The 24,584-nt window shown below is 44.4% G+C and overlaps 1 protein-coding gene across 17 annotated transcripts in view; it reads right to left on the bottom strand.

The window, feature by feature from the left end:
• RIN2 (Ras and Rab interactor 2) overlaps window positions 1-24,584 on the bottom strand; it is a 123,147-nt gene that overhangs the window by 5,274 nt on the left and 93,289 nt on the right. For 14 of the 17 annotated variants that reach the window (XM_072857663.1, XM_072857666.1, XM_072857656.1 and 11 more), the window contains 6 exons: window positions 23,695-23,806; window positions 21,000-21,072; window positions 17,979-18,070; window positions 13,776-14,906; window positions 4,308-4,613; window positions 2,063-2,194 (listed from right to left, as the gene is read on the bottom strand). In XM_072857663.1, coding sequence (XP_072713764.1) covers window positions 2,063-2,194; window positions 4,308-4,613; window positions 13,776-14,906; window positions 17,979-18,070; window positions 21,000-21,072; window positions 23,695-23,806 — 1,846 coding nt within the window. Of the gene's footprint in view, window positions 1-2,061; window positions 2,195-2,464; window positions 2,658-4,307; window positions 4,614-13,775; window positions 14,907-17,978; window positions 18,071-20,999; window positions 21,073-21,234; window positions 21,327-21,424; window positions 21,460-23,694; window positions 23,807-24,584 lie in introns of those variants that run through there. The other 3 variants (XM_072857672.1, XM_072857671.1, XM_072857667.1) reach the window with 3 other exon arrangements.

Genomic DNA, 24,584 nt, shown 5'->3' with positions numbered 1-24,584 from the left:
TCCCTGTACGCTATTGCCAAAATATTTATACGTAAAGAAACACAGCTCACTGGCCTGCAAAATACCGGATGGTGTGTTCTCAGCTGCTAAGAGACATGCAGTGGTTGCATGTGCTCCATATTATCAAGTGGTGCAATAGCATCTAACTCTGGGTCCACTAGTGATGGGGATAGCTGGTTACTTAAATGACTGGTGTCACTCCTTTACTCCTGAGTGTTTTACAAAGTTGGAACATGAGTTTTCTTCTAAACAATTTCCAAACAGTGATTTGGTTTCTTCCTGAGCTTTAATTCAAGTGTGGATGAAATAAACATAGCCGTTTAAACAACGTAAAAGACCATCTCCCACTGTTCAGGAACTTAAAAGCAACCACCTTTAGTGGCAATAAAGCAACAACTGAGCGTGTGATTTGCACCCTGGAAGCTATTGCAAAGAGTTTGCTTTTGTTTTTAAAGGGCAGACTGTGTTTGTCACCTTTTTAGCGTTCCCCATAATGTCCAACTAGTTCAGGAGATGATGGGTACAGTCCTCCATACTTCACCTTTAGTACGTGAGTGGAGAACAAATTAAAGCCAAGACAGAGTTGCTGATGTACAAAAGAAGCCGTAGGTCGCAAAGGAAAAGGAGCCTCAACAGGAGGTAACAGTCCTCAACAACCAGGAGAAACAAAAGACATGCTGTCATTTATTTCTCTTGGGCCACCCCCCCTCCCCCCTTTTTTTTTTTTTAAGTAAACTATTTGAGTGGGAGCATCCAATTAAGAGGCAGCACAGTCTATTCATGGAGTCATTCAAAGACACATTCTATGCTCACAGTAGTATTTTCTGTATTACTGATAGCATCCTCTTGGCCTTTAGCTTTGCAGCAAGTTCAATACATAAAACACATGCAAGACCCATGAGACAAATTGGACAATACATTACATTTGAACTGCACAACCCCAAAGCACTAAACATTTTTTCCTGCACAGTACAGTTCAGCTGGTGTCAAAGACAGGGCCAGCCAATGGATGAACTTCTTTTGCTGCATTAAAACCAACATGAACTTCTTTGGCTGCATTAAAACCAACATGACTTAATAGTCCAGTAAATGTTTCTGCCTTTCTAGCACGTTAATGATCTCCAGCTTCACATCTCAAGTATTTTCCGTGCTAAGATTCCTGAACAAGGCATTAGAGGATGCTCTGTACACAAAGCAGGGAACAGACTAGTGCCAAATTGGAGGAATCCTGGCACGGTTCTCTCACGCATACCAGCATGTAAGAGGATACAGCAATTTCAGCAGGCCAAGAGATAGCAGGAATGGGAAACATACATGTATACTTAAACTCACAGCTGAGCTTGGTCACAAGAACCGTTAAACCTCCTCACAAACTAGTAGATTCTGGAGCCTACCCGGGGCTTGTAGAATACCTTTTTGTTAAAAACACCACCATGAAAACAGAAAGGAGGAAGATTTCCTTGCCCCTAGCAGACTTCAGACATCATTCAGGAGTGCCTTAGGAAACACATTCCTAGGGCTCAAAAATACTTTGTGAGAAGCAAATATTGGGAAGAAGTGAAGATCATTAAGGGGGGCAATATTCTCAAAAGCACTTCCCCAGCAGAGAATACCCCCAGAAGTTTTTACAAAGCACCTAACCCAAGTCCTATTATGCGTCTCACAGTTTAACCGAATGCTGCAGCCCTATAAATACTCTCAGGATATTTTCAGGCACAGAAGGATAAGCACATTTGGCACCTGCACAGTGTATGTGTTTGCTTGCTAAGTCATGATGCCTCCCCCTTCTTGGTTGAAAACAACCTATTCCCTCATAAGGTGGTATACATCAGTAGATTCCCAGGTCACTCAGGCCTGCACTCTGCAGGCTAACCAGCCTTCTCTTACTTTAAGGTGGAAATAATTAGGAGATTCTCTTGTTACACTACCGACATCTCTGACTTTAGGACTCCCCTTGAAAGGATTTCTACTCAAACAAGATTAACAGCAACTGCGCTATGAGGAAGAATCCCCCTTCCCCAGTCCTTCACTCAATTCTAATAGAAGTAAATAAATAGGTTACCTTCTCCATGCAGCAAGGAAGGATCCAGCAATTCCATCATGTATTCAATTTCAGTATCCAGCTCCAGCATATCACATTGGGCTAGTACATATGTCAACACAGGCAAGAAGTCATCAGCTCCATACAGCCTCCCTGGGAGGAAGGAAACACAGGCAGTGATAGACAAACCAAACCCTTTTACCAGTGTCAGTGTTTAAAAGGAAAGCATTAATTTGCTGCCTTCACTGACCAGTACGTTTGTATTACTCTAGAGCCTCCTGTTATCTATGTGTGGCAAAGAGAACGTCATCTGACACTCGCTGGACAGGAGACCAACACCAGCTTCATCCTGTACTTCTAACAAGCACAAATCTGATGATGCACACCTTGAGGCATGCAAGGGAATTTAAAGACTGGGCTCACCTTGGCATCAGCAAAACTGGTCAACTCACAAAAGGCTGCCATGCCAGTCTGGCCTGACCTCCACCTGCACTTCTATCACTGGCTAAGAGATGATGAATAGGCATTTTCTTTGTATATGCAGGGACGACATCCACTTTCTGGAAGGATCCAGCCACAAATACCAGTTTCTGAATCTGAATCCCAGCAGAGAAGCCTGAATATAAAAACCTATTAGATCTGACATGAAAACTCAGCTCATTTCCTTGACAGAGCATAGTTACACACACCAGCGGGCAAAGCCTCGTATCATTCCCAACTAGCCGGTGAAGCATCATTGGCAAGGGCAGCACGCAGCTAACACACAGAGACTGTGCTGTACCTAGGTCTGTCTGTGCTCCTATCACTTATTGCATTTAAACTTTCTGTTCAGAAAATACTACGTGGCCAAATGTCTGGGTCTGGCCAAACTGTGTTCATTGCAGACCTGGTGTGATGGTCACTTAAAACCACCAAGAGCAGGAGCCAACTTAAACTTTGGTGAAACTCCAGATGACTGAAGGGCTGATATCTGAAGTTACACCAGCTAAGGCATACCCTCCAGGTATTACACTATTATCTGGCTGAGTGTACATGACAAAGCAGATACTCAAACAGCTGGTGGCATTTTGTTTGGTTGGTTTTTTGTTTACAAATTTCACATGATAAAACAAGACAACCCAAGGAGCATTTGCCGTATCTTAGCCCAAGCCTCTCAGTGTAACAGTTAACCGGCAGCAGCCTCTCAATATTTTTCTTCTGCATGTTGGAAATACCTTACTCAATGTGATAACACAGCATGAAAAAAAGGGTTTACAGCACTTCAGGCCAAAATTCCCATGTCCATTTTAAAATGCGGGATTTCGCACAGAAATAATAAGCTGGGCAGGAGCTTGGACCTAAATCTTGCAAAAGTGCCTGAGGGTCTTTAACAGCCACAAGCTTCCACCATTCATCTCAAATCTTAAAAGAAAGTAGGCGTCTTGATCAGCACTGGACCCAGCTACACATTTAGTGCTCACTTAGAAAGAAAACTGCCAACCACCTGCAGCAGCTTATACTTGCTCAGGGAAAAATATCTCCCACTACCACCAGCATTGCTTCACCTCAGCTTGTGACCTCCCACAGCAGCGTATGATAAGATGTCAGGCAACAGAGTTACACCTATAATTCATGCCATCCAGCATAGCACTTTAATTGTGCCACTGACTACTGAGCAGGCCTTACTGGTCTGTAGTTCCATTTCATTATCTGGGTTTCAAGGTCACTTTCGGACTCTTGCTACAGTGTAGAAACAGATGTTATTTCTGTTCCAAAACCACCAAAGAAAGTGTCTGAATGAGAACATAGGCAGGGCAAGCCAAAAATACTGGATCAGAGGCTGCTTTCCTCCACCCATTAACACAGAGCCCTTGTAGCTGTCATATTGCATACACGCTATTGAAGTACTATAGCTAAATACAGGGTGTTAACTCTATTACCATTTCCAGAAAAATACTCATTTAGAACCAGCGTCAAATTCAAGGCTCACAGGACAGCCTTTCTGACAGCCAACTTCAAAAGCCTACAGTTAAGCAAAGCTGGTTTTTTTTTTAAGCTGCTTCACAACTCCGCTTCACACTGAATTTGTAAGATGTGCTGCCAGATGCATCAGAGGTATCAGGAAAGAAGCGGGGAGGAAGAATCCCTCTCAAAAGGGCAAGGAGATGCTACGAGAGCTCCACGAGAAGGAGACATATCTGCAGAATCAGGTGGTCTGATTTCCTCCACCGAAAGACAACCCCAGGTTTGGAATCTCAGTGAACTGGAACCATGAGAAGCACCATACCTGAGTTATTCTCCATAACAGTGTAAATCAATTTGCAAACTCTCAGCAGCAGCATGACTTTCTTTTCAGGTGAATACATTTTCTGCATGGTCATGAATTTGACTTTAATCTTTTCAACGTCCACAAAGTCTGGTGTTGGAACAAACACGCCCAGTTCCTGAGGATTCCTCTGCCGCACCAACTGCAGGTTTTCCTTTAGCTGTTTCCAAGAACCATCCGTGGTATGAAACTCTTTCAACATCGCTTCAATATGGCCCTTCAACGGCTTGAGAATGCACTTATGCATGGCCTTCTCCAGAACAACATCTGCAATGGGAAAACACAAGTCCAGCTGACTTCCTCCTCTAGAGCAGAGCCAATATTAATATAACCAATCCCAAAAGAGACACTGTAGAGCAAAACCTACTTGCTAAGGCCTATTTATTATGCAAGCTGAGTTTCCAGATGTTTGTTAACAAGAAAACAAAAGGCAGAGCAGAATCTGTATTCCATTTTCATTTACGGCAATGTGGTAAACACAAAAAACCCCACAAAGACAGACTACAGACTGTCACACACACAAAAAAAAAGGGGCAAAGAAAAGCAAGCTGTGGCTCCAGTTAACTTCTTCTTTTATTGGCCAGAAGTCTCTGAGTTTTATTTTACTTTCAGCTTAGACTTAACTCCCAAACTTAAAGTAAAACACAGTCAAAACCATAACTTTTGTCTGCTTTGGCATGAAAGCCCATCCTTTTTGCATAGTTTCCATCAGAAACTATAACTCAACCACGGTCTCCTAAAACTTGGCTCAACTTTGTCAGATCTTTATGAGCTTGGACAGATTATGGACTTTAAACTATAAATGAAAACCAAGCCGTGTTTGTCCAGCTTCGGATTTCATCATGCAAGCTTATATGCAGCTTTGTCATCAAGTTTGAAGTTCTTTGTTTGGCAATAGTGTGCACGTGGCACAGTAACCACTAACTTAGGGGTTGGTTTTTTTTAAATTCTTGTTCTACTCAAGTTTTACTTTAACAGTCACTCTCCATTTTCCAAGTATGGACCACATCAACAGAGAAAGCTCTTTGCTAAATATCTGCTCTGCAAACCTTTACTTTATAAGCTAATTTCCTCTCCTGCTCAGCGTCCCTATGGCAACATAGCTTACATTAATAATTACCTTACATCAATTATTTGTACCATAGTGAACTCCCACAAGCACAAAAGAAACTGGGGACCCTTCAGCCTGGCCACTGCACCAACACCCTGACGGTGGGGCAGGACCAGAGCCTAGAGTAGGCAGATGTACTAGGGGAGCACAGGGTCCACCAGCAGAAAGAGGAGAGACTGTGTCGCTGCTGGATCACACATTTATACAAGCTAGCAGTGGACGTTCCTGCTAGTGGTGACTCATTAAAGTTTCATTAAACCTCATGCCCTTTCCAGGTTCTTTGCCTGTTCTCATATTTTTCTTAGACCATAGTCCCTTTCTCTCCCCCCCCCCCCCCCCCCTTTTTTTTTAATTGCAGACTGTTTCTAAGGCTTGGGATTTACACACACCCACCCCCTCACCCCCCCAAACAAGCATTACCTACTTCTGTTTTCTTGCTTTTGCTTTATGCTTTCATCTATTTTATCCCTGTGTTCAGCCATTTATCCTTTTGGGTCTACACCCACCCTCTCACCCCCCCAAACAAGCATTACCTACTTCTGTTTTCTTGCTTTTGCTTTATGCTTTCCTTTATTTTAGCCTTGCATTCAGCCATTTATCCTTTTGGGTCTTCATACCTCTCTTTTCCACACAAATATGCCCTTCACACACCCCTCTTACGGTGCCTTTACTTCATATGTAGCATTTATTCTGTGTTTGTCTGGCATGCAATTCCCAAATGTCCAACTCTGTTGGGAGCTCCCATCTCCCCTATCCCAATTCTGCTAGGGCTTCTGTAGCTTCTCTTGCTATATTCCCCTCCCGAGACCCTGACGGAGGTGGCAAAGCTGTGTCTGCTTCATTCCCAGATGCTTTAAACGCATCTGGGTGCTCTCTCACAACAGAGACTGTGACAGCTGCTGGAAGGCAGAAAGAGTGAACTTGAGGAGCAGCATTTGCCCTCTGATCTTCTAGATTTTCCTATGGCCACCAGTAAAGGCATAACCAGTCTGACATGTTCCTGATGGCCTGTCACACAGCGCGAAGGGTGGATCCAGCTTCCCACCGGACCAGAGCCACCAGTTATACATAACAAGTGGTAACATTTCGAATGACTGGTCCTTATCTATTGGACTTGCTAGAGCCACACAATCACCACCGACAGCACTACCAAACCCAGTCAGGAAAGCAGAAGCATCACCCTTCTGCACAGTGACAGAAACCGCCTCTCCCTGCCACCAAACGCATCCTCAGGGCGCATGGGACAGAAATATTTTTCCACCAAGAAAAATGCAGAAATCTCACGCATGGGTATGTTAGCTAGTTAAATTTCTAGAGGGTACACATAGTTCCTTGCTAGCTTCACTGATAATGATTTTTTTTTTTTAACAATTCAGCTTGCTTTATTTATTTCTACTGCCTGTTCAGTTTTTTAAACAGCAAAAACATCAACTGCATTGCTTGTAAGTGGAACACCTCTGCAGTTTGCATTCCAACCACCTGGTCTTGTTTAAATCAAAATTAAAGCAGTCGGTGCTGCCAAACACTACGTTAAGCAAGAGAACTCTCTGTCCTCATGAAATTTTAACTCCCACAGGCTTCCACTGGAAGTTCTGCACATGAATAGTTAGCATCAGCCATCCTTCATCTCAGTAAAGCGGGGTCACCACGACGTTTGGTCACAGGAGGCTCAATAAATTGTAAAGAATTCAGCATGGATCCTCAGAGCCCTTGGTCTGATAATGAGGGAGCACCTAGCCTGGGATGGGAGATCAGAAAACTCGGTACGCTTCTGCGACTGATCCCTGTAGGCTCCAGGCTGGAGCTGGTTCAGCTGCTGCCTACAGTACCAGTATGGAGGGAGCTGCAGAAGCAGTCCCTCCCCAGAGGCTACAGGAACCAGACGCTACCGGGAGGGAAAATTCCTGTACGAAGCCCCAGTCCTTGGCTGGGGCCAGGCTTGTTATCTGTAGGCAAGAAGTGGAAGCCTTAAGTCTTCTGCCCTCAACCCTTAGTAAGTAAGAAGCTCCCACAGCTTCCCGTATAGATCAATCGTGCAGATTTTGATGGCTGTGCAAGATGGCAAGGAGGCGTTCTTTCATATTTGCAATTTGTCACAGGCTCCAAAAGCAGTGCCTGGAAATTGCTTTGAAATTTACTTGATCACATTCCACAGTTTCTCCGGGAACTTAAATTGATTTGAAGCAGCACAGAGGAAGAGAGCAGACAGCTCACGTGGCTGCGCTCAAAGCTCCGCACAGGGTCCAAGTCCTTATTGCTGAAGGCTGTTCTTAGTGGTTTCTGTGCTGTTAACGCGATCAGGTAAATAAAAATAGGACGGGATGTTTCGTAAAGCATCCTTCAGTGCTGTTCAGTGACTATATTACAGCTAATAGGAGACAAATGAGATAAAGGACACGTAGCTATGATTCCATGGAGATACTAACTGCCTCGGCTTGGTAAGGGTAGACTGAGAGAAACCGTCATTTTAATGCAGCACATTTGCACCCAACTAGCCAGCAAATGAGGAAGTGACTAAGATACAACGGTTTTAAAAACAACAACAACAACAAATCACCCAAAAAACCACGAAACCAACCAACACCACACCAACCACCAACGCACAACCTTTTCTCCTCCCTTATGAATTCTTGGCACAGACATATGAACCAGAGAGTTCTGCCCTCAAATTAAAAGGTGGCAAATTCTAGCAAGCTGATGAGGCCAACAACATAGCAAGATTGATAAGGACTGGACTTTTTTTTTAACAGTCAATAACAACACCCATACGTATTCTAATTAATATAAAACCTATACACATATTTATATTATTATTAAAGCCTGGAAGGACAGCATTTCTTGTGATCTGGGTCTTAGACCAGTATTGAGTGTCAGAAGACACCTATAAGCATGTTTGGGATCAGACCATCCAACTATCGACCCTTCCCTTCTGAACTGCCGTTACTGGCCCCTTTCAGAGAAAGGTGTTCCTGGATATGATCCCACAAAACAATTCCCAGCCAGCAGCAGCTTTCACTGTTTAACTTCTAACGGCCACATAAAGTCTAGGAGGGTCTCCCAGGCAAATCAGCGTCTAAGTTGTGAATGGAGGACGGATCCTTTGCATTAACATCTCTGTATATTTCTCAGATCCAAATTGGCAACAAAAATTCGTGTTTACTTCAGCATAGGCAAAGTGTTTACAAATAACCTCCCAGGATGCTTAATACTCCAAAACCAAAACAGAGACACTTCGGATTTTTTTTTTCATTGAGTATCATTTGAGGTGAGTGCCATGTAGCGTTCCTGAAATGATACTTATAATTAGCCTCTAGCCTCAAAATGGGAACTGGAAACGCTTTGATAAATGAATTGTAAAGGCCAGCCAGCTAGTTTCGTTGTGAGTTGTGGAAACACATCTGTATCCTGTGCTGACATGCTATTTTGTTTTGCTGCAAACCACACAAGTCTGCATCTAGAGAGGACAACACATTAGTCATCGAAAGTGTCCTTACACAGCCTCTTTACAACCCTCGCTGCCTGAAATTGCAGGCGTGCTCTCCCCTTTTCCAGGCTGTCAGTTTACCTGTCACCAGCTGCTGTTGCTCCACTGAGATTACCTGTCTGTTTCCAGACCCTGGGTTTACACACAAGCCCTGCTTATCTTCTACCATGGCCAAACCATTCATCAGTGAAAGAAGGGCTCAGTAAGAGACTGAGCGAGCCTGGGAACCATCACAAAAAGGTGCAGTCCTGCGCTAGCAACGTTGCCTGGGAGGCTGAAAGCAGAAGGTTGCTTTGGAACACCACGGCGTGTACGTGCAGGATGCCCGACTACACTGCATTTGCTTTGTTTTGGATTTTCCTAATATCTTGCATGTTCATAGAGTGGCATGACTGATACGGCTGTATTTTGAGACAGCTCACATCAGGATGGCCAAGCGTCCAGTTCTTGGTGGATGTCTACAGACACATGCCTAGCCCATGGCGCAGACAAGGGCATCTCCTCTGAAGAAGCAAGGCTTGAAAGTAAGGCCTCACACAACCCCATTCCTTGATAATCTGCACAACCCTGAAAACAGAGGTAGGACTAAGGTGGGCGATGGATAGGTGGCGGTGGCAGAAGTTGAGCAACTAGGGAAGAAAGGTCTCTAGGGTAAACCTCCCCTCATTTTACCTACATAAAGCACACCAATGGATCACAGAACTATCTGTGCTAGGCTTGCTTTGCTTTAATCAGCTGTGGGTTAATTAAAACTCATGCTATGGCTGTATGGTAAACACATGTCTTCTCTTAAAGAAGTAGTAATAAAGGAGCAGGGAATAAGTCACAAAGAAAATCAAAGGGCTGGTCAGGAAAGGGAGAACCAAATCCTCTGCCTCTTGCTCAGCGCTTGTACCACTGCTTCTTACTGGCTCTATCCCCCCACTCCCGTAGTGAAAAGAGGAGCGGCTGGGGGACACGTTGGCTGGCCTCAACTCAACATGAAATGATACTAGGATGAACGACAGGGTAGGGAGATGGGACACCAAAACAAATGTACGAGCACCTAAAAAGTAACTCAGTTCTAAAAAACCGCCAGCGTAAGTTTTTCAAGAAGAAACGGTGGCATACCATTCTAATTCCTTTAGGAGGATAATTGGATCAGTGAAGAAGAGGGCAGCAGGGGGTGGGCTGCATCTTAACCTTTTTAAGACCCATCAACCTACTCCATGCAACTTTCCTATAAGCAAGCAAGGGAAATACTGTCTTGCTGTAATTACCATCAGGTGGGTGCATGAACGGGTGCATAAAATACTGCACTGCGAGCCCAATTATCAACGGTTGACTGTCAAACAAAACAGATATTTGAAAAGAGGTACCATGGGGGTCAGCCCTGGGCTTTAGTCCATTTAGTATTTTCATTAAAAATTTGGATGGTAAAGCAGAGAGTTCACATACAAAATCCGCATATGATATCATGGCAGGGGTGGGAGAAGGGCATCACCAGTCCTTTGGAGAGCAGGTTTAAAGTTATCTTCGTAAGTGGGAAACAGGCCTAAAGCTAACATGATAAAATCTCATACGAACAAAAGTAAAACATTGCCTCTCAGCAAGAGGAACACAAAGGCAAGAGCGCTGCTCAGAGGAGCCTCCCTCAGAGCGGCTGGCACACCGGCTCCTGTGGGGAACAGACCACGCTCCTCCGTAGGGCCTCCAGCTCCGTCTGCCCGCAACTCCTCCACACAGACCCAAGTCCCCGCAACAAGGCATGTCCTGCCACAGTAAGGGGCCAACACGTTCTCTCCAAGCCTCTTTTAACATTCACCATTTAAAAATCCGTTACGCCTTAGAAATACCAAAACAAGTGACAGGCGGTATTGTTCAGGCACTTTCCCATGCGATCAGTTAATACCTTATTGCCAAATTATTTAAACCAGTCATTTCTTGGGCTAGGCCCAGATTCGGGCATTGAGATTGAAGCTGTTCGGGTGTCAGATCCCACCTGGTGATCACCTGGCAAAGCGATGACAGTCACCTTGCCTCCTTTCTGTTCACAGCCAGGAAAAGAAAAAACAAAACCAAAAACTCTCAAACATTTGCTATTCAAGCAGCTGTGGACTATCAGGGTCTCCTCTGAGCAGTCCAGGTCTTTATTCTGTGGATACATATTCAGGTGTGGATGGCTTTTAAAAAAAAATACTCTGCATTCATCCTTAAACAGTAAAAAGCCACGTGCCTTAGACTTGATTCTGTCCCAACGGTGGGAATCCCATTGCTTCAGGAAGGGTTAACAGTCTACAGTGCTAAGATTAGGAGGCACTTGTTGGGAATAATTAGAAACGCTCGTGCACATTCTCCCAATGATTTGGCAGAAGTTAAACAATTCGATATGCCCCCCGTCTGGGAAGCTTAAAAGATCTCCCACAGAAACCTTGTGCTTGGAAGCGTCTGGGAAGTCCGTGATGCAGTTCTACAAGAAAAGCTACACGATCACAAAGATCATGACACAGACACAGGAGAAAGTCCCAAGCACGACGGGCTGCACTAAGCCTGGGGGGATGCTGCTCCAGCACGTACCGAAATTCAGGAGACAACAGCGGGATAAGGTGAGGTCTGGCTGCCCCCGAATGGGTGACCGGCAGCAGCAGTTCTGCTGGGTGGGAGAGGGAGGCGAGGACTGGCTCCAGCTCCTCTCCACAGAGGCAGGACTGGCCCGGGGAGCTGACAGGCCCCAGTATTTTCTGCTACAGGCTCCCTCCCTGCCCCGCCGGCACCAGCAGCGGGGTCCGAGCCACAGGGTGAAGCTGCTGTCACGCAAGTGCACCCGGCGCCTCTTCCTGCGAGTCCCCGGCAGGGCATGGCCGCTGTGGCCCGCTCTAACTCGGCAGTCACCAGGCCCGAGCAGAGCCTCTGAGCTCTGACACTGAGTCACCGCCGCCGAGGGACAGGACACGATGAACAGAAAGAAGGAGCGTTTTCCCTGCAGCACGCATCCAGCTCTAGGCTGACACGTTGAGAGAAAAAACCTGCACCACAAAAGTGTAAACTGACAAGGGAGGACAAATGACTACTCACAAAGTTAGAATTCAGGCTGCAATTCCGTACTGAAATAGTCAAGCAAAACCGTGGAGAATAGGCAGGGCTACATCATAAAAAGTTCTCTATAGGGATGACTAAATCTTGCTGTCACATAGTTATCTGCTTAGATCAGCAACATCTGATGCTCCTGATCCACTGTGGTTGTTTGCAGGCTCGAGCCATAGGCAGCAGATGATTCAAACGCAAGTTCTTCTTTTGTTTAAATCATCTTGCTTTATAAATTAATTGCATTTAATCACACCATCAAAGCCAGACTTTCTGTCACTGAGGAAAACCAATGTAGTTTAGTTATTACGTTTCATAGCTTATGCTACTCCGAACCACTGAAACATTTACAAGCAGACAGCATTTTGCCCGTCTTCAGAAACCCACAGTCCGATTTAACCACACCCTTACAATGAAAACTACAAGTCAAACCAAGCTTTCACGAAATTACAAGCAAACCAGATCTGTATTTCTTTCTCAAATATCCAGTACTCTGCAGAAATCCAGGCGAAAATGTGCCTGCACCACTGCTCAATTCGCCGTTTTTTCTTCCATAAAACACCCACATAATATTCATTATTATTCTAGTGAGAACAATGCACGTCTTTGAAAGAGCCTCAATTTCGAGGACACTCTTTGTAGTGTTATATTTGCTTTAGCAGTGCTTATTACTTTTGCTTGACTTTGTGTAAATGAAGTTGAGGTTACAAGATAATACTTCCTCTCGGTCAAGGACAGACAGAAACGTCAACATAAAATCACCCTCTAGTCCCAGAGAAAGAACTCTCTGCCAATTTTGTCCGGGGCCAACTGTTGGGACGCTGGGGTACAGGAGAAAAACAAGCAAATTAGGACTGAAGTGAGCTCACAAGGAAAGTATTCTGCCCTGAGGGATGTTTACCTCCTAAATGCGGCTTATAGGCTCTTTTACAAATACTGCTCAGACTGGCAAGATACAGGGGCAGTGAGATTTTATGCAGCAACAATGATTTCACTTTTGTGGATACACAAGTCTCTATTGTTAAAACATTTATTCAAACATATAGCTTATCTGCAACCATTTATAAACACATACATGTAACAGAGAGGTATAGAAATCCTGCTATTAGCAGCCCCTTTCTCTCTTGCACACATTTGTTTGTTTGTTTTTTAAAATTCTTATGTATCTTTTTATTTAGCTTCAAGTGTAGGGACAGTGCAGCTTTGCTAGCAGTGAATGAGAATGGTTGGAAGAATGAGATTTATTTCAAAAGTAAGTTGCTATGAAATGTCTCGCTGCTCCTAACTGTCACTGGTTTCAAATAAATTCTAGTTTTACGGCTACAATCCCTATAGTTAAAATTGGCACAGTTTTGGTCCAAGCATCGAGAACTGCTTCAGCCCGATTCAGGGAAAAATACATGTGTGCCAGCAAATAAAGGATTCTGTATTGTTAACAGTGCAGCAGCTAAAAAATAAAATACCCCCCTCCAGTAATAACCACATGTAAAAAGTCCACACCTGCAGCTATTTTAAGGATAACTTTTTATGAACAACTTTGTAGCATAGTTCTAGGGGCATTGCTCAGAGGCATTGGGGGCCTCATGAGTTGCTAGGGGCATTGGGGCTGGGGGTGGGGTGGGGTTGTTTTGATTTAAGACTCAAATACTCAGTGGCTCGAACTCTGCTAGCAAAGTCCACCCCACCTTTCCAAACTGGCACAAAGACTATCGCTATAAACCCAGATTACACATTTTCACCTTCCCCCAAAACACAGGACAGGGTTTCTTACCTATTTGGTCCTCAGGAATCAGCGATTCGATTGGGGGATCGAGTTCGGAGCTTTGGGACAAATAGTTCTTGACTTGGGTCATGAACTGCCGAATCGTCTGCAGCATATCAGTGCTCGAAACATGGCACTCCTTGTTTTCCTGGAGAAAGCTCACATAGTCCTGCACTAGGCATCCAAAATAAGTGCGTTTGTCCTGGGACATTTCTGCAATTTTCTTAATCATCCTCTTTTCAGGGGTCATGAAGGAACTGAAAACTCCACTGACTTTCCGTAGCTGAGATTTCACAATCTTGGGAAGAACAAACGAACTGTTTCTTTTCTTCTTGGGCTTCAAAGGGGGTGCCATGCTCTCTTGGTCGCTTTCCCCCTCAAAATCCTCCAGGCTGCTGTTAGTGTCCCCCTCATAGCCGAACAGCGGCATGCTCCGATCGAAGTCCAGCGAGTCAGACGAGGAGGTGGAAATGCTCATGTCGCTCAGTCTCTGCCTGCCTCCATTCCACGGTATGTGTGACTCAGAGCTGGTAGCTACCGTCTTTTTGGCAGCTGCTGGAGCCGGCTCAGGCAGGGTTTCACCTGGAACGCCAGCAGCTTCGGGCACACTCACCGATCTGCAGCCAGGTCGAGTTACCGCTGCGGTCTTTGAGCTGCCTTCCGCCTCTGAGCAAACAGCCTGCTTCTTCAGCCGAGGAGGTGGAATAGGGGTTGGTTTATTCTGCAGCAAATCCAAGCCTCTCTCTTTCTTATGGTTGACTGTTTCTGGCATGCTCGCCTGCTTTATAGTCCTGGAAAGCTGTGGACTCGTGAGGATGCTATTAATAGAAGGAGGTGGCGGCCGGGGCGGGGGGGAGCGAGGCCTCGCTGTGCCATTCACGTCTGGAGTTCTCGGGCTCTGCCTTTTCAGACTTCCACTGACATCCTGGCTGTGCACTTTTAAGAAGAGGGGATTAATGAAACACAGCGCTCCGTTGGTCTGGCTGCACTCCAGCTCCGAAGGCGTTCTGGTTCGTATAGAATGCACTCCATTTATAAGGCAGAGCTGACGCGAGTCTTCACAAGCACCGTCCAAAGGCACAGGCCTACTGGGAGGTGAAGGATCCGGGGGGTTGCTGTTAGCCGGGGAGCTCCAAAAGTCTGAAAATCATCATTGTGTTAACGTAAGAATGCAAAACAGCATGCAGATGGCTTTCAGAACATTCAGCTCAACTTCATCAGTTTCAAATATTAAGAAACTTAGAGAAGCTTTTATTAATTCAAGGGGGGGAAAAAACCTCCAGTGAACCTCTTAAAGCACCACCATACACATGCATGCTACACTCCTGGGGCTGCTCTTCCTGATTTATAAGCATCGCGACCAATGCGTAGCTTCAAATCAGCCCACTGAACTAAGCTTAAAAATAAACTGAGAATCAAAGAAAGGAATGGAGACTGTAACACAGTAATTCTTATTCTATGAACATTAACTACTCACTAGCATCTCACTCAGGAGAAATAAGCCTAGATTCTCAGCTGGTATTAATAAGCTCACTCCATTAAAGACAACAGGCTGATTCACACCAGCTGATGGCCACTTATGGCAACAACAAAAGTTTTGGTTTGGTTTCTTTTGATAGCGAACAAATGAAACTACACATGAAAAGACAGCTCACGTTTTGCTGTGGTGGGTGCACACAATCTTTAGCTACGCAGACCAAATGCTCATGTCTCTTTAAGAGCACTGGCCTGCAGCCCTGCCTTCGCAATGGTGACACAGTTTGCCTGAGGTTTTAGACGCTCAGCAGCACATAAACAGACCAAGCGTGCAGTCCCACACCAGCAGTGTGGAAGACCTGTGCTAAAGCAGCAAGTTTCAGCTGCAGCCTCTGCACTTGTCCCAGCAAAGCGTCAGCATGTTTGTGAGACTGAGCCAACGGTAAGGCCCGTCAGCTCCTGAAAGTATTACGGCTGAAACCAGAGAGGCCCCTGAGGACAGCAATCAGACTGAAATAAGGGAGGAATACCAGAGGATGGAGATTTTGCTAAAATTTGCCACTCTTGACACGGCCCCTTTTCCTGTAGGGTCAAGATGCCTCATTTGGGCTGTTGAGCAACGACACCTGGGCCCAACTGCATGAATGCCAAGCCCTCCACAACAGAGTCCATGCCCAACAGCTGGGTCTTGCCTACAGGGCAGAAGACAGGAAATGGCCCCTGGTGACAGGCCGCTGCCAGAGAACACATGTAGGCACAGACATATTTCTCTACACAGTCATGCAATCTGCTGTTTTTTCCTACTCCATGACTTCACATCCTGCCTGCAGATCCCTCGGCAGACTGGCCAGTGTGCCTGGCACATGGGGCTGTTGCAAACACACATGATGTCAGCGCCGCTGCAGGTGAAACACGAGAGAGAGAGAGAGAGGAAATCTTATGCTCAGCACGTGAAACCTTACAGGTTGGCAACAGCCTTGAAACCTTTACCACCAGTTCTCCCTGATGTGGTTTGCTGGGCTACATGCTGTTGACCTGCCTTGTGCAGTTCTCCCTCTGTGCCTACAGCATGACAGAGCTCTGACAAGAGCTACAACCCTCCGTGTTCAGACCAGGGTGTTTTGTGCCTATGTGTTGCTTAAGGAAAGCTCACGCTTAACAGGAAGGGCTCTTGGGAGTTTTTAGGCATCTCTTGGGTCCACAGCGTTGAAGGGCTGACTTCCTGGTGTGCTCTTTTGCACGTGGACACCTAAAACTCCATCAAAATCTCAGCTTTGCTATTGGTTTTTGCTCACAGAAACTGTGATATTAACCTGGTGCACGGTAGGTAATTGATCCCGAATACACCAACCACACAGATGCTGATCCATCAGTTTCCTCCTCAGCTTTCAAATGCATTAGCTAAAGAAACACCACACACAACATAGACAGAGATTGTTCAAGAGCAAGACTAACTCTGCAGCAAGTAGGTCATGGTGCTCTCAGGTAATGAGGACAAAGACAGTGTGGTTAGTCTGGAGAGCTTGCTCAACACCACCATTATCATCTCCTATAGAGAAACTCACCTAATGCTACGTTAGGGCTTCCAGGTGTCACTGGAAGACTGCCTGCACTACACTGTATCCCAGTCAGACCTCCCCCTCCCCCCATCCAAACGTTCACCTAATCACAGTTCCATATTTGCCTCTATTCCCATGAAAATCCATAGTTTCATCTATCTAATTACCTAAACTTGCAGATAAACAGTGCAGAAGTCATTTGTCTCCTCTCGAAAACAAATCCCTTAACTGCATCACTACTGCAGCAAAACAAAATGCAAAGCAGTGCAATACTTCCCTGTGTATGGCTTTGCTGCAAAGTCCCACCAAATAGTTTTAGAGAGTCTCATGCTAACACTCTGATTTAGCGAGGATCTGTTTCTAAATCAAAGATGATTCAAAAATCTACTGGGACAAAGACTGCCGACAGTCAACCCTCCCTTCCTGCAAAAGGAAATGAGGCCATTCAGCACTTTGCAGGAGTTGCTCAACGATTCATCTGGGTGGAGTCCATGTTTCAAATCCCACCAGGCTTTGTGTCTCCTGCAAGCTCAAGGTACGTTTTACAATGAGCCTGTATTTGGTTGTAGCAGTCAAGCAATGCAAGGACATGTGCTTGCATTTTCTTTAGTTACTTTAAAATTTTCGTCAAATCAATGCACATGGATCCATTCTGCAGATCCTATGTATACATGCCTCCTTTTATTAATATGCTACTGCATTGAGCCACTGATCTCAAAAATCACCATTCTAAGATCACATGTCAATCTGAAACATGTTTTATTAACAGTGAACCTCAGTTCCTACACTCTCCCGGCAACTCCAGCAAATTATCAAGCTAGTGGCTGCTATGTGAGCCTGCAGCCAACATTAGCCCTTAGAGGAGAAGCTACATCAAACCTCTGTCGGGGGATTGTAAGACTTGCTTTGCCCAAGGGCTGCCCAAACAGGGGAGAGGAGAAGGAAGGAAGGAAGTAAACAGCACTAACAAAAATATCACAGAAGGCACAAAGGAAGGAAGAGCACCAAGGTCACCATTTGGCAAGTACAAGGTTTGGCCTTCCCAATAAGAGAAGCTGCTTTTCCAAATGAAATCTCTATCATCACTGACCAATATGAACTACTTACTAATACAGACTATTTCTTCAAGCTTAGAGCAATGCTACAGGGAATGATGTCTACGTAGAGAACTACTTACTCAGTCCAAGCTGAGCAATCTCTTCAAGTTCAGCTTCTGTCTTTGCTGCAGCAATAGCATGAGGCAACTTCAGGGTGAATGGAAGGACATCCCTGTTGTCAAAGAGAAAAACAATCATGGTTTTCACAACAACATCCATAGTTTTAAAAGCATTTGTTTTCAACACTGGCAGTGGCTGAGCTCTGATTCTTATTTCCTTCTTTAGCTGGAGCAGGTAGCAAGAGCCGTAAACACACAGCACAAACATTACCAACCCCAGAGCTCCTTTATGTTGGAAAGTGGTGTGAAATGCAAATGACAGTCAAGTCCCCAGGACTCTCTTTAGGCTCATTTCCACAGAGCCATCCAATATTTTCTCCCATTACAGCAGAAACTTTCACACCTGGTCTTTTACGAGCATACCAGTGGGATGCAAAAGTGTTATCTGCCCTTAACCCTTCAGCGAAGCTTCTTATTTTCTGAATATGCTGTTGATTGCTTTTGAAGTTGAATTCCAGTTCTCAGAATAAAAATTTAAATGAGTACTTGGGAAGCTACCCTAAAAATTTCTAAGATAGGATGTTTTGGTGCTACTCTGTCCTAGGCTGAAAACACACTTAATTTAAGAAAGTCTTCATAATTTATTCTCATATGTGGTTTCTCTTCACTGCATACGAGAAGTTCAATGGATGTTTACAAAGGGAGGTGCATGAAAGCATGAACAACAACATAAGCCAAATCCAGTGTAAAAAGCTTTTAGACAGAGATTTTAAGGGACAAAACTACTTACCTGTATATACATTGTATGGGTACTACCATCAACCAATACTATACCACCTGCTCGCCCAATTGGTACCAATACATCCTCAAAGAGCAGTGCATGCTAAACTGCAAAATCTGTAGTAGAAGTACCTATGTCATTAAGAGTAAAGGAGAACAAATGGAGCACAGGAATCCTACATACAACTGGTGCCAGCATAATTTTTTTTTTTTAAGGCTGTGAACAAGCCAACCATCTGTGGAAACACCGATAGTGGGTTTTTATCACATAAATATTCTCTATGTTGTATGTTAACTTGTTGAAAAAACAGGATCTCAGAACGCCACTCAAATTCAAATCAAGCATATGCACAAGACTGATACACTAGCTAAAAAGTATTTGAAAAGACACTTTCAACATCGTACCACAGACAATTTAGAGTCTAGAACATCATCAGGGACTCAATACAAAGATCGGTAACCCTTGACTCCTCATACAAACCGACCGGGTTATCTATTGCAAGAAATTCCCTCTGGTTTTAGGAAATCGTCCTGGTTTTGCTGTGATGTACCAAATGGTACTGCCTCTCTCTCACAATAGCTACCTATCTGCTTGCCTAAGAAGTCTATACATTTTCCTCTTGCACCCCCAGCAATCCTAGACTGCTGCCTGAAGAGGACAAAGACGCTGGGTAGATGCTGCCACTTAAGGAACATTAGGCAAACAGAAGCACTTAGGGTGTTTCTCCACTGAATGGGGAAATAAGCATCCGCTTCCAAAACCATACCCACAATCAAAGAGTGAGCTTGATTTACTGAAATCTCTGGACAGGTTTGCGGCTGAAGTTGTATTTATTACTGGTATCTGTGGATGGGTTTGCAGCTAAAGTTGTGTTTAACGAGATGCACTAGGAAAGCTTTAACACCATGTCTAAGTGGGGATCGCCACTCTTTTCACTTCCTTCCCCAAAGGGCAACAAGAAAAGGAACATAATAAACAGGTGAAGAGCCTGGTTAGGCAGTTTTGTATGTGCTTCCTGAATGGGAGGCCTGACTGCACCCAGATACTAAATTCACACTTAGCTGACTGAAATGCCATTACGAAAATGAAAGCCGCTCTGCAGAGAAAGACTCTCAGTTACGAGGCTCATGAGCAAGGCAACAAGCTACTCTGTGCTTGTGGGCTTCCTTTTAGCAAATGCGAAGCAACTTGGAGCCTTCAGTGAAAGAAAAGGGGTAAACTAATGCAGAGAAATCTACATTTGCTGCATTCTCCCTGTAGGCACTTAAAGGGAATTTACCAGAGCCTGGCCAGTAGGCAGAACTGAAAGGGTGTCAAAATAAGGAATCGCTCATCATTAAACTGCTTTTAAATGCAGTTTCAGCTCATTTCTGAGTGCTGACCAATTACTTATGTGGTATAAACGCTTCTTTCATCACATGCATGTACAGCTCAGCAAAATGGAGGCCTGTAACAAAGGGGGGCTAGATGCTTCTCCACCACAAACACAAACAGTAAGCACATCAACCTAAGTGCATTCCTAGCGAGGGTTTCCCACACCAGAAGTCACCACTGTCAGCACTAATTGGCAACCTCGCTGCAGCAAAAGGACCAAGACCATCAAATTGCCTCTCCCCTCTTCCTTCAGAAAATGCGCAGATGTGCAGTTTGTCTGTGTCCTGTCTATGGATAAATGTAAAGCTTGAGCATCAGTCTGGAAGTTTTCACCAGTAAACAAGTAAAATTTAAAACAACTTAAAAGATAAAAAACACCAGCTCCTTTTTTCTCTGCATACTACCTGGAAAACAAGTTGGGCAACCATAAACTGGAAAGCCAATGAGACCATTTTTGTTGTTCACAATTTACACATCTCTCAGTTATCATATTCTGCAATGTGATCTGACAGTTTTCCATTATGCTCCAAAAATGCTTTCTACTAGCAATTCCAAGAAATGGACATTGCAAGATAGCTTATGGTGCTTATTAAATGTTACAGAGCTGTTAAGAAAGCACTACAAGATACCAGCTAAAGTAGAGTTGAACTTGGCAACGCCTCACGGCTGGGTGGGTAACATAACACCAGCCTTCCAATAATCAGTACCAAATAAGACAGAGAGACTTGCTTCCAATTCTCACCTCGTATTTCTCCCATTACCTTCTGAGACTACCCAGGAATGTCTGTAGATTGGCAACATAAATATCATGCTGACCCAAGTCCTTGAGACTGTCTTTTTTTCAAGACAGTCTAGCAAATGCAAGTCAGAACATAACACCATCTTACCTGCTAATACAGTAGAAAGCAATGAGCCTGAATAAATCAGCAAAACTTATTCCAGACCCCTCCAAGGAAAACGCTGCAAAGAAAGTTACAAGAGGGAAAGAATCACACATCTATCCACCATTTCTTAGAAGAGCTTAATAAAACGCATCTCAGATTTTTGCATAAAATTAATAAGTTTGCACCATCAAACTAGCTACTGTTTGGTTAAGAGAAAGCAACTGTGTGGAGAAGGTACCTGTCTCTGCTAAAGGCATTTTCAAGAATATACTGATAGTCTTGGTGGTAGGTTTGTTTTTGTATTCCAAACATATGATCTGTTTCCCATTCCTGGAAAACAGATCAAGTGTGATTAGAATCGCACAATGTTTTACTAACAGACAATAAATCAATAACTGAGGCTTGCTTTGCCCAGTGTGCTAATATACCTAATTTCCTCCTCTCGCATTCCATCCTACTCGCTTGTCTTCTCCCCAGATGCGTTAGCACCTAACGGGAGAGGATACATTTTCATTCACTTCAAGAAAACCATTTAACCCGAAAACACTATTAAAAAACCTCAGACAATTCTGCTTCGTGCCATTGCCTTGCACAATGGAGGAGGAAGACATGAGCAATGCCTTTCATTTTTTCCCACTCCATACCATTGTTTCTTATTGATATAAATACTTGTTCACAGTAATAATGACAGAGAAGTGATTGCCACCTCGCTTACATTAAACTCTCTCTGACTCCAGTGGCAAGTCTCACCCAATGACTACAAAGATCAAGCAGAAGAAGCTCCTAGAGTGAAACGATCTAGATCTTTCGCCTCTGGACATGACTGAGGCCAGAACAAAAGAAGGAAGAGCATTTATGAAATATAACGGTAGCGTAAGACAGGTTCCTGAAGTACACGAACTCTTGCAGCCTCCGACAACTTCTACAAAGGGGTGAATGTGAAGTCTGTGATTGCTTCAGCCCATCCCCAAGGTAGAAAGGCCAGATCACGGGGGTGAATCTCTGGCTGGTGTGGCACGCACACTGTCGCTGTTTCACCGGCAGAGGAATGCTTTTGAAATTCATCTCCCAAGGAAAGTACTTCCACTGCTGCAGATGCTTCAGACATCTGGGCTGAAAGGCGGCAGACTGCCAGGCTTGGTGGGGAAAGCCAAAAGCCATGCAGCAGCTTTGGATACCTCAGCAATGCCTCTCAGTGAGCAGCGAAGGTGTAATTTTGTCAGTACTCCATGCTGTAAGGCCAGCTCCCCCACGCAAGGTTCCAGTGCTACTGACTATAAAGTCTGCACGTGAACCAGAGGAAAACTTAAGTCAGGTACTGATCTTTTATCCAACCTTTACCCTGAAGGACAGGTCAACCTGGTCATTTATGTGCCCGGAAAAAGGGATTTCTTTGAGAGAGACGCTAACAATGCAGACATTAAGCACGCAGGTGATCTGGGGGCGGGCTAAGAGAAGATGGGTGTTCAGATCCTTGACTACAATTAAAACCTCAGCTATGACTGGTGAGCAAAAACATCAGTAGATACTTCCCCCTTGTGGTAAAATTTTATTCATGAAAGACGACATATTATTATTTTATTTTCTAGATGGGAGGGAGGGAATTCATTAGCATAACAAGCCTACAAACACAGCCGTAGATCACACACGTTAAATACCTCTGTACTACTGCCAGTCAAGCAGCTTTCCACAAATATTAATTCACTTATGTGAGAGAGATGACTTTGCAGCTGAAAAAAAAACCAAAACAAAACTGAAAAAAGCCCCCATCATTGATAGCTTTCTCTTCTCTTTGCCATGTCTTGTTTGTAACTGGAACCAAAACCCGACACACAGAATTAACTTTTTGTTGCCTGGGGCGGGGAAGGGGGAGGTAAAGAGGAAAAACTCAACTAAAATTATCTCAGTTTACTAATAGAAATAGAAGTTAACTACACACCCTCTGCTTCAGGGAAGTTTAACTGAAATTGTTGCTGATTTTTCTCCAGTTTTCACTTTCTTGTTAAAATGAACCATTTGCTCCACTTGCAGTTTCTGTACCACATACACTCACCAGCTGCAGCTTCCTTTTTTCATTCCTGTATCTCAAACATATTTTTCACACCCTCCCTCTAAAGAGGTAAGGGCAGTATAGTTTTGACACTGACTGGAACACTAACATTTGCTCATTTCTATTAGAAAACAGGAAACAAATATAGTTGGAATTAAAAAAGAAAAATCATTGAAGTCGCATCAGAAACCGTTCCAAAGGGTTAAAATCCATCTAGTTATTACACTTTAAAAAACCCCACACCCGAATTTGTAGATACAGAGAGCTCATGACAGAGTTGCTTCCAAGAACAGTCCCCTGAGGACAAGGAAAGGCAAAAACATTTCATTGAGAGCAGACGGGATTAGAGAGTCTGTTTCTACAGAAGAGGGTAACTACACATAATAATCAATGAATCCTGGATTCAGCAAGGTACATAAAAGAAATATTCCACTTGTGGCCAGCACAGACGTAGGTATTTCTGCATATCTTGCCTTCTCCTGGATATGCCTGACCCGCTCGCGGAGCTGTCCGCACAGGGCATCGCGGGCAGTCTGTGACACTATTTGCACGACTTGGGGTATCTTCTGCTCTGGGTTTCACCAACACAGAGTGCTCCTGGCTCACACAGGGTGACAAATAGCTGAAAAGTATTAACTCACAACTTACTGTATGTGCTTTCTTTTATTGCAAATTCTTTTAGGCAGGACCGACAGTCACCGGGCAGACGCAGAGAGATGACTTTCTTCTGCAGTCTTGCAGATTTCCTAACCAGAAATATCTGTTGTGGAGAAGGCAAAAGGACATGGTTTTAGCTTCATCACAGATGCCTTAATAGAGACAGATTACAGACAAAAGGAACCAGAACAACTTCATGATCTCGGCTCTATATAAAGTGTCTCCGAATTTTACTCAGTTGTTCCTGTATCAGGTCCAACAGCTCGGTGTACAATGGCAGCAGAACATTTAGAAAAGCGTCTCATCCTTGTATAACACACACACATAATGCCAAGTCCATTATGCCCTTCTCTGAGCTCTCCAGTTTAACATGTAGCAAATCCCAAGCCTTGAGTCAAGCTGCAGCGTCTGGATGAGACTGATGGTGGAGTGCTCCTGTGTCCCACCAGCCCATTCATGCAATCCTTCTGCACCAGGATGGAGGCAGCATTAGAAACATGCCATCAGCCTCATTCAAGCAGACAGGGCCTGGTTTCCATCATAGCAACTTTAATGCAGGTACCAGTGAAAGATAAAATGCCATAATTTCCCATTTATCTATTGCTTTCTCGTTATGGGGAAAATACATCTGTTACACACAACCCTGGTTAGCAAGGTCCAGCTTCGGAGCTGTAATTGCAGCAGTCTAGTTCTCAGATCCAGAGGACCCCAAACTAGTGCCCCAACGTATCAGCCCTGGTAATGGGTCATGCTCCAACTGGTCCAGCTGCCAAGCGCTCAGGAAGCCCTCACTTGGATTATCCAAAGTACAGAAGAAGTGGGGGTGGGGTGTTGGTTGGTTGGTTTGGTTTTGGGGTTTTTTTTTTGTTGTTGGGGTTTTT

The sequence above is a fragment of the Ciconia boyciana genome, chromosome 3, assembly GCF_034638445.1.
Source record: "Ciconia boyciana chromosome 3, ASM3463844v1, whole genome shotgun sequence".
NCBI lineage: Eukaryota > Metazoa > Chordata > Aves > Ciconiiformes > Ciconiidae > Ciconia > Ciconia boyciana.
The sequence above is the reverse complement of the archived record's forward strand: the minus strand, read 5'-3'. Positions and strand labels throughout refer to the sequence as shown.